This window comes from Tasmannia lanceolata, unplaced genomic scaffold, assembly GCF_043159265.1.
Source record: "Tasmannia lanceolata isolate RefF3 unplaced genomic scaffold, GAP_Taslan_0.1 ptg000002l, whole genome shotgun sequence".
Classification (NCBI taxonomy): domain Eukaryota; kingdom Viridiplantae; phylum Streptophyta; class Magnoliopsida; order Canellales; family Winteraceae; genus Tasmannia; species Tasmannia lanceolata.
Genome location: NW_027518679.1, coordinates 22203934 through 22213551, shown reverse-complemented (window position 1 = coordinate 22213551; position 9618 = coordinate 22203934). Strand labels below are relative to the sequence as shown.

Genomic DNA, 9618 nt, shown 5'->3' with positions numbered 1-9618 from the left:
ATTTTTCCCTGGAAAAGAAGTGAACACAGAAATTCTGTCTTGTCAAGGTCTTGCCTGGGAAAAAAAAACGCTGTTTTCCAGGGAAAACAGCACCAGGGAAAAGAAGTGAATAGAGCCTAAGTGAACTACGAGTAATACCAATATGTGCCAAGAATATGGGCCCACTGCATGACTTCTGGTAACATGGAAAATACAATCCAAAAATAATGAGAAGCCATGAAATAAAGGCACTGCAATGATTTCTAATGAAATAATGAGGGGAAGTATATATTTGCCCCCCTTTCTTCCCTGGGCCATCCCCATCCCCTCTAGTGTATGTATATGCTACTCTTTTTTACATTATAAGAGGGTGGCCAGGGGGAAGAAAAAGAGGGCGAACATGTACTTTTTCCCAATAAACGATTAGTCCAGAAGCCCATCCCATAGATTGAGTTAGAATGTCTAATGGGCTCTATTTTTCAATGGGCTTGGGCTTCAATTATGTTTGGTGAACACTGTAATCGATAATGGAAGCTCAAAATCAATAATGAAGCCGATATGGCTTGCTCGTACGGAGATCCTACTGAAGTGACGGTATCAAATGGACGGTTCAGATCATTCAAAGGCTCACTACATTGTCGTAACTAGTAAGGTTGTTTCATTGTACAACAATGGGCCCTGTCTTGAAAATTCCTCATGGGCAAGAAATATTGAGTATATGTCATTAGGGATTAGCTAGGGAATTTAGCGGGAAGGCATTTTATGGCTGATTTTTGCTTGAGAGAATGGCCACGCAGGCTCGATTTTCATATGAATTTGTCTTATCCATTTAATTCATCGGAGGTGGCTGTTCTCTCATGCAAAAGTCAGCCGTGAAATGCCTTAGTGTGAAACAAGGTTTAAAATTTCAGCCTGAAATTTCGGATTTCGGTGAGGACCGGAGCTGAAACGTTCCGAAACCGAGAGTTCCGAAATTTACCAAATTTCAGTTGAAATTTCGGCAAAATTTTTACTAAAATATTAATTTTTTATGCCTTTACCGAATTTCAGCCCCAAAAAACGACATGTCATGGGCCGGAGTTTCAGGATTTCGGCTAAAATCTCGGTTTCAGTTAACCCCGAAATTACCTCAGAAACCGAAATTTAAAACCTTGGTGCGAAAGCAGAGACGGAGCCAGGGGGGGAGGGGGGCAATTGCCTCCTCTGAAAAATCTAAGAAAAAATTCTAGACGTTTTGAAATTGCCAAAAATGCCCCTTCTCAGCCACTAACTGTTCAATTATTTGTCTTTAGAAAGGGGCAAAGGTCATTTTCTGAAGGTTATATTTAGAACTAGAGTCTGCACGACTCACCTATGCTATTTTTACAACAGCATCAATGTAATTGTAAATAAAAGATTTATTATTGGTTTGCTGATTTTGATAACAGCACTCCACTGTTGCTATATTCAACACTGAGTTTTTGATTGACACCTTGTTATTCTGTCAAAATTGAACCTATGCTACTCATGGCCATGGGTTTTAAAAGGGGAGTTCTTAAAATCTTTAAAAAACACATATGCTGTTTTTATAACAGCACCCATGCAAATAAAAGGCTTCTTAATGGTGTGCTGATTTTGATAACAGCACTCCACTTCTGTCTTATATGAAAACATCACCTAAAAGTTGATTTTCATGAAAACTTAAAATATCCTTGAGTTAAAAATGACCTTGAAAACTTAAAATATCTGAAATCTCCTACACAGGAACTGTAATTGAGCTGCACAAATTTGATGAGTTGTTTGCCCCCACCTCGGGCAAATTCCTGGCTCCGCCCCTGTGCGAAAGTCCCTAGCAAATCCCATGTAATTGACAATAAATAAAGAAGAGAGATATTTTCATGAACATCCATCATTTTATGAGTCTTAACACAAAAGTTGAGTCAATCACATCAAAATGTATAGCCCCCTGTGACAGTCATAGGAGGATGCACAATAGCATATCTCCAAATGCAATGCTACTCTAGACCATTTGTCCCAACAATCCGTTTCTTACAGACAGGTTAACTAACTCGCGCTGTCATTGTTTCAAATAAGCTTTTTAACATGAAGAGGAAATAATCTTAAAGAGCAAACTTAAGGCTGAAGCAAGTTAATAATACTTAATAATGGTGTGTTTATGATGATGAGGGTAGCGGAGCTGTAGTAGTAATACCAGAGTCCATCTCTTGCGACAAAAATGGAATGGGTTTGGTGGGAGCAGGGAGGCGGCCAATGCTATCAACCTTATCCCGCTGCTTGGGTGGGGGTCGTGCTGCTCTCGGTAATAGCCTCCCCTTCTTTTCAAACCATTCAGGCTTCAGCAACGCTCGGAACCCCAACTTGTTGTAATATACTCTCCTCACTGAACCACCTGCTGCTTCAACTGCTTCCCTTGCCCTCACTGTTACCCTCGATACCTGCACACTTGCAATGTCAGTAGCTTGTTCTTGTACTGCATGCAAAGTAAACCAAGGGATAGACATTCCATTTGATTGTTTGTCATTTACATTTTGGCGTTTTCTCAGCTCAAAATGTGAAATTCAAGCATTCTTAAATAACAAAGAATACGTAGCCCAAGGTTACAAATTTTTTTTTAAAATTATTTTTAGGGAAGCAAATACTGCTAATTAAGAGATTTTAGATTTTGGGTTGCCCTTTCAGAAAAGTAGTGCGTTATTTTCAGGGAAGCAAATACTGTAGATTTTTTGTTGCTCTTTAGGAAAAGTAGTGGGTGTATTTTGATCATTCTGGCATGTAGAAAGCACTTGCTCATTATTGCAATTAACAGAATGGTTATTTGGCTGTTGTAAACAAAAAAAAGAAAAAAGAAAAGAAAAGAAAAACAAGTTGAGGAACTAAGGTGAAGAGGTTCATCCCAAAATAGATTGAAGCTAATAAATGAAGGTTACCTCAAGATGAATTGGCCATTTTATATGTTCAGCACCACGGCCCATCAATCTTACTCCATCTTTTATCTGCTTCCCTATGGCACTTGTATCCTATTGTCATACGTATAATCAGTCTCAAACAAAGCCAATAGACCATAAACAGTTATAAGGTATAAACCAGGAAAAGGAATTCGGTACCTTGAGTGTTTTCATTGTAATCAGCTCCGATGAGTCGATATGGCCTGCATTTATGAGTTTTGCGATCTTTCCCAAACCAACAGGCTGTTACAGAGAAAGTGAGAATGATTCATCAGCAACACTGCTTCCAATCCAAGTAATAAATAAACAGAACATTGATGATGGATAAACAGTTGACAAGCATTTACCTATTAAAAAAAAAACAGTTGACAAGCATGGAAAAAAAAACTTGATTCCTCTGAAATGAGAAGACAAATTTCAAACTAGAGAATAGCCCTGAAAGTATAATAGATTTCTACTACGATGATTGGATAAGCAAATAATTTTATTTTAATATTACTGTTTTGTATATCAGTAGTTTGACAGAAACATTTAAGGGCGTGTTTGGTAACCAGTTTTTGGAGCGATTTTCTGATCCTTTTGCTCCAAAGAATGGAAATGACATTTGGTTTCAAGAAAGCAGCTTGAGTTTTTGTTCGAAAAGCACATTTTAGATGGATTTTTGACAATTGAAAAGGAGCTACTTCTGCGATTCATGCACCGGTAGAACGACTTCACAATTCCATGATTCCGGCTTTGTTAATGATTACCAAACACACCCGTAAGGAATTGGGGTCTCCAGGTTGAGAAGACATGAATTAAGACAGGGTCATGTAATAACCGTAGTTGCGACTATTAAGACAACCCATGGATGGTCCCGCTTGTATATTTCATCATAGATGACCTCAAGCCCCCTCATCCAGATAATCATCATAGTGTCATTGAAAAGTTGAACCAGTGTAAGAAAAATGTTCTTTGGAACGACAGGGAAGAGAGATGAAAATATCATTTAGTTAGCTGGGACTGGGAGGCGGTCGGCGGTCTATAGGCAAGGCTTTAAATTTCGGTTTTGGTTCCAATTCGATTACCACGGAAACAGACATTTTTGTTTCAGTTGGTATAAAGTTACGGAAACGTATGGAGACGTATGCAAATGATGGAATTTTAAAATGAAACTTCAAGAAATAGTAAAACAAATTTGGCGTGATGCTGGGAAAAAAAGGGGAAGACTCAGGGTAAGGGCAGTAGGGAGCTCAAGGCCCTAAAAAGATAAAGCATATCCTAGCTCATGGGCGTTGGTCGTTGACAGTGTCTTAGGAAGCACTAAGAGCGCGGAAATGGTGGTCATAGTTGGTGTGTTTTGGAGAAAAGGCGGTAATTACGGCCCTAGAGAAAAGGCAGGACAGCCCGGTTGATGAGCCTGTTGCTTCCCGGGACACTTTAGGATTGGAAGTAGACCACCGAGTCGGGGATCATGTAGCACCTAGTGGGGGATACTAAAGGAAAGGGTAAACTGATGACTGATAATTCAAGAGAAACTGAGAGTCGAGGATCGTTCTCGGAAGAATTTGATGATTTGTTAAAAAAGGGAGACGTATTCGGGATTGGATATGATGAAGACTTGGGGGCGACTAAAGACATGTTCCTGGCCATGGCAGCAAATGATTTGGAAGAAAAAAAGGAAAGAGCAAAGGAGGCTGAAAATAAAGTTCGGGAGGGGGTTTAAGCAATGAGCTCCCTTTCCATCTTAGCACTTTCACAATCACTTGTGAATTCAGGATGTTCGAACTCTCATTTGGCTTAAGAGAATTTGTTCCCAGGCCCTGGCAAAGCTATGTGAGGAGAGTTCTTCCTAAGCTACCGGATAGTTTTGTTAGATGTGTAAATTTTGGAAAATTGAGGAAAGAGTTATAATTTTTTACTTTAGAAGGATGGGGGTCATGATTACATAGCTAAGAGAATGCATTCGACCTATCTCCAGACGAATTACAGATTCGAAGGTTTTGGTTTTAGAGATCATGTCTTTCGCCTAAACTAGCCTTAATCTAGATACTATTAATCTGATACATCATCTCTAGGAGTATGGTGATTTCTCTACTGAGCTGCTTTTAAGATTGTCTGTTTTAAAAGGGTATGGGTTAAGGTTCAAGGCAACGCTCCAAGACGCAGAGGGTTGCAGCTTGAGCTATATTGGATAAGTTATCACTGGTAGGAAGTAGGAAAAGAAAGGACATGTAATTGTAATTGTTAACTTTAGTGTGTTATTCCAGGTTTTGGGTTTGCTTGGCTTGGTTACTTATCATATCATGTAATAGCTTGGGACTCCTGGTCCCACCTGCTATCTTAATATCAATAAAATTCGGCATTTTTCCAAAAATAAAAAATAAAAAAATAGTTGGTGTGTTTTGGAAGTTTTGTTCTTGCTTACTAATTGAAAAAGGGATGGTATAATAACACTACCATGTGTGCTTGAGGGACTGTGGTCCTTCGCTACAAGGGGGGTATAGTGTTTTTTGGTTTTCGATGGTTGAATTATCCACTATGGTCCTTTGGAAGAAAGACCTCAGATATGATGGAGGTTTTGGGCCCGATTAATTTGCTTGAAAGACCTTGGTCTTTCGCGTGTCGAGTCTTCCCTCATCTGTGTCTTTTAAATTTTGGATTGTTTTGTTTTGGGTAGTACTTATATGGGCTATTTTGCTTTGGTTTTTTATGATGTAATGGGGTGGGACTACTGGTCCCAAATTTCTGTACATTTGTTTTTATCAATAGATATGTCAATTTTCCAAAAAATAAAATAAAATAGAACAAATAGAAATAAGTGGTCCGAAATTTCTGTACATTAGTTATTATCATTAGATATGTCAATTTTCGAAAAAATAGAAATAAAAATAGTAGAACAAATAGAAATACACACTTAAAAACTATCACATAAGCAAGACAATCATATGTAATGGTTTAAAAATATCGAACGCTAAGTGACATGTGCTGTCATACATGTCTGATAATTCAATACATACTACATTTCATTTCACATAGAATTCATATAAATATTTATGCATAGTACATACACCACGTTTCACATGCAATTCACATAAATATAATTATATAAAACATACTGATTTGGTATACCACAAATACATTTATGATTTTGGTTTCAGTATACGTGTTGATTTTGGTATCGTTTCCATGCGGATATAAACAGAAAATTTCGATCATTTCGTGTCGATTTCGGTGGAAATTTATGACTATATTTATAACTTTCTAAGCGGGTATCGGATTCAAGGTCTGCTCTAACTCTCTCGTCTGCTTCAAGAATGATATATGGTGTGGCAACCTATTCTTTTTTCTTTTTTTTAAAAAAAAAGATTCCTTCTTTCTTTTTTGAAAAAAAGAAAGAAACCCTAGATAGAATGGGGAGAAGGTAGGTACCTGGAAAGTGAGGGAAAAGGGGTTGTGAAAGCCTCTCTTAGGGAGGCGGCGACGGAGAGGGGTCTGGCCTCCCTCGAAGCCGAACTTCATGGTTCCTCTTGCTTTCTGCCCTTTATGCCCTCGCCCTGCCGTCTTCCCCTTTCCAGACCCGATCCCCCTCCCTTTCCTCCTTTTCTTCTGCCGAGCTCCTTTATTGTCTCTCAGATCGTTCAAAGCAAGAAGGACGTTGCTGCTGCTGCTGCTGCTCAATCCACCTCCTCCTCCTCCTCCAATCGACATCATCATCATCATCATCTGGCTGCTGCTATATCCATGCCGGAATATTCCTCCTCCTCCTCCTCCTCCTCCTATCGGAATCGCTATTGTCGCTGCTGGTCTCGAAATGGATGAACCACGGAGGATTGCGGTAGCTGCTAAGGACGACAATCTCTTCCACATGTTATGTCGTTTCGTTGCTGTTATTTTTAAGTTTCTCTAATAGAGAAGAGAGAGCGATAAGAGGATTCAGTAGTAGTTGTTGTTACTAAAAGGGCCTGGGTCTGGGAAAGAATTGGGAGCGAATTTATGAGGAAAAAACGTGATGACAAAAAAACTAAGGAAAGTTGTTTGTTGGGAAAATTCTCAAAAAAATGTGATTTTTATCTAAAAACAGTTAAGTTGGCTAATTTCTCAAAAATGTCCTTGTGTTGGTTTTCCCTGGGGCTGCAACTCGAGCCGGGTTTTACCTGACCGCATCGACCCGACCTAAAAATAGCCTGGGTTGGGTTCAGGTTTCATGGGTTTCGGGTCGAGCCGGGTTGAGCATTCAAAAGCCCGCATGAATCTCGGGTCGAGCCGGGTTTGAACGGGCCCGACCCGAGTTACATAAGTTATAGTATGTACATTTTTTTTCTATTGTTAGTTAAAAGTTAAAAGTGAAAACCTACGCACCCACTGTTATTGTATGTGAGTGTAATTTCTGCTTCTATGAGTTTAGTTGATTCAAGTGTTTGATTCAGCATTGTTTGATTGTAATTACAACATTGTTTGATTACAACATTGTTTGATTCAAGTGTAATGTGAGTTGAATTTCTGCTTCTATGAGTTGAGTTGCCTTGCCAAACAAGAATTTTCCTTAAAAAATTGCGTCAACGTGAAAAATCTCGACTCGACCCGAGATTTATCATGGGTAGGGCCGGGTTTGGGAATCGTGGGTTTTCCGAAAAAAAACCCGACCCGACCCGAGATATTTCTCGGGTAGGGTTGGGTTCTCCAAAACCCGACCCGCCCGACCCGAGTTGCAGCCCTAGTTTTCCCTCTAAGAAAGTAAGCAACGGATCCCAATACATTTCACCTTACATTTTGACCTTTTCCCACCTCTCTCTCTCTCTCTCTCTCTCTCTCTCTCTCTCTCTCTCTCTCTCTCTCTCTCTCTCTCTCTCTCTCTCTCTCTCTCTCTCTCTCAGGAACAATTGAGGGGCCCCCAAAATTCTCCTCCTTGGTGAGTTGGTGCCCAAATCCAACTCACTATGACTGTGTACCGTCCAAACCATAGGATGATCCAAGCAGTCCATTTGATAGGCCACATCGTAAATAGGTTGTGTCCTAAGAAACCATTTCCATATGATGATCCTAGCCCTCATATATAAAGAGAAATTGCTTATTATGGAAACCTCTATACAATGGAGGGTTCTGATCATCCTATGCAAATGATTTTTGGGGCACAGGCCATTAATGTTATGGCCCATCAAATGGACGGCTCGGATCATCCTATGGTCTGGATGGTACACTTCATTTTAAAAATATGGGTGGGGCCTAAATTGGGTTAATGTTACTGTACGAACCACACCATAGGATGATCCAAACCATGGACAGCTTGGATCATCCTATGTTGTGGACAGTACGCTTCAATTTGAAAAATATAGGTGGGGCCAATGATTGGGCCTTAATGTTACTGTACGACCAACTTTATAGGATTATCCAAACCATGGACGGCTTGGATCATCCTATATTGTGGACGAGCCTTAATGTTACTGTACGACCAACTCCATAGGATGATCCAAACCATTCATTTGATGGGCCACAATGTAAATAGGTTGTGCCCCAAATATCATTTCCATAGGATGATCACAACCCTACAATCTATAGAGGTTGCATAAGATGTAGTTTCTATTTAGATCGAAGGGCTAGGATCGATCAGCCTATTGAAATGACATTTTGGGACACAACCTATTTACGTTTATGGCCCATCTAATGGACGGTTTGGATCATCCTATGGTGTGGTATGGGTGGGGCCTACGTTGTGCAAAGATGGGCCCACCATTCCACCCACGGTTTCTGTTGGGCCCACCATCTTTGAACAACGTAGGCCCCACGCATACCACACCATAGGATGATCCAAACCGTCCATTAGATAAGCCACAATGCAAATAGGTTGTGCCTAAAAAATCATTTCCACAGGGTGATCTAATGAAATACAATGCAAATAGTATTGTACGGGTCACACCTGAAGGTTGACCTTTTTACATTCTTTGCAAACAGGTGCGAATTTGCCATAATAGGTCGACCTGCAGGTCGACCTTTATAGCATATGTACAAACAGGTGGGAATTTGTCTTGATAGGTCGACCTACAGGTCGACCTTTTCACCATTTAACCAAATAGGTAGGAAGACCAATTACAGGTCGACCTGTAGGTCGACCTTTCCACCATTCCGTCAGACAGGTGTAAAACATGTAAAAATGTATAATTAGTGGTTCCTAGGTATAATTAGTGGTTCCGAGTGTTTAAAATCCAATAAATACAGTCATTCTCACTTTTTATAATGGTTTTGACTGCATAACTATTTCAATCTCACAATTTAAACTCTCGAAACGGAACAAGTATTAGGCCATCTAAACTACGAAGCACTATAAGATCTAACTATTTAGACAACTATTTAACCCATTGTTCATACATTCATTGCAACTTTGACATCCACTGAAGTAATATTAGATTGTGTGAAGCAATATTTCTACCTTGGAACCACTATTTATACCTTGGAACCACTAAATACTAGTAAATAGTGGTTCCTAGGTAATATTAGTGGTTCCTAGGTATAATTAGTGGTTCATAGGTCTAATTAGTGGTTCCAAGTGTTTAAAATCCAATAAATACAGTCATTCTCACTTTTTATAATAATTTTGATTGCATAACTATTTCAATCTCACAATTTAAACTCTTGGAACCGAACAAGTATTAGGCCATTTAAACTATGAACCACGATAAGATCTGACTATTTAGACAACTATTTAACTCATTGTTCA

General features: G+C 39.5%; 1 protein-coding gene across 1 annotated transcript; it reads right to left on the bottom strand.

Annotated features, from left to right (window-relative positions):
• Positions 1-1836: 1836 nt before the first annotated feature.
• On the bottom strand, positions 1837-6882 carry LOC143882900 (Ribosomal protein L18e/L15 superfamily protein). The gene is made up of 4 exons (XM_077386286.1): positions 6336-6882; positions 3084-3167; positions 2907-2996; positions 1837-2414 (listed from the first exon to the last, which is right to left on the bottom strand). The coding sequence occupies exons 1-4, from the start codon at positions 6771-6773 to the stop codon at positions 2133-2135; spliced, it is 894 nt and encodes a 297-aa protein (XP_077242401.1). The 5' UTR covers positions 6774-6882; the 3' UTR covers positions 1837-2132.
• Positions 6883-9618: the final 2736 nt, after the last annotated feature.

Excerpts from the sequence above, each read along its gene's own strand:
- LOC143882900 (XM_077386286.1), bottom strand. The coding sequence starts at position 6,773 with ATGTGGAAGAGATTGTCGTCCTTAGCAGCTACCGCAATCCTCCGTGGT. Across the intron at positions 3,168-6,335 it reads CCTTTTCCCTCACTTTCCAG|CCTGTTGGTTTGGGAAAGAT; the intron begins GTACCTACCTTC and ends TCTCTGTAACAG. Across the intron at positions 2,415-2,906 it reads AATGGCCAATTCATCTTGAG|GTATCGAGGGTAACAGTGAG; the intron begins GTAACCTTCATT and ends GCAAGTGTGCAG.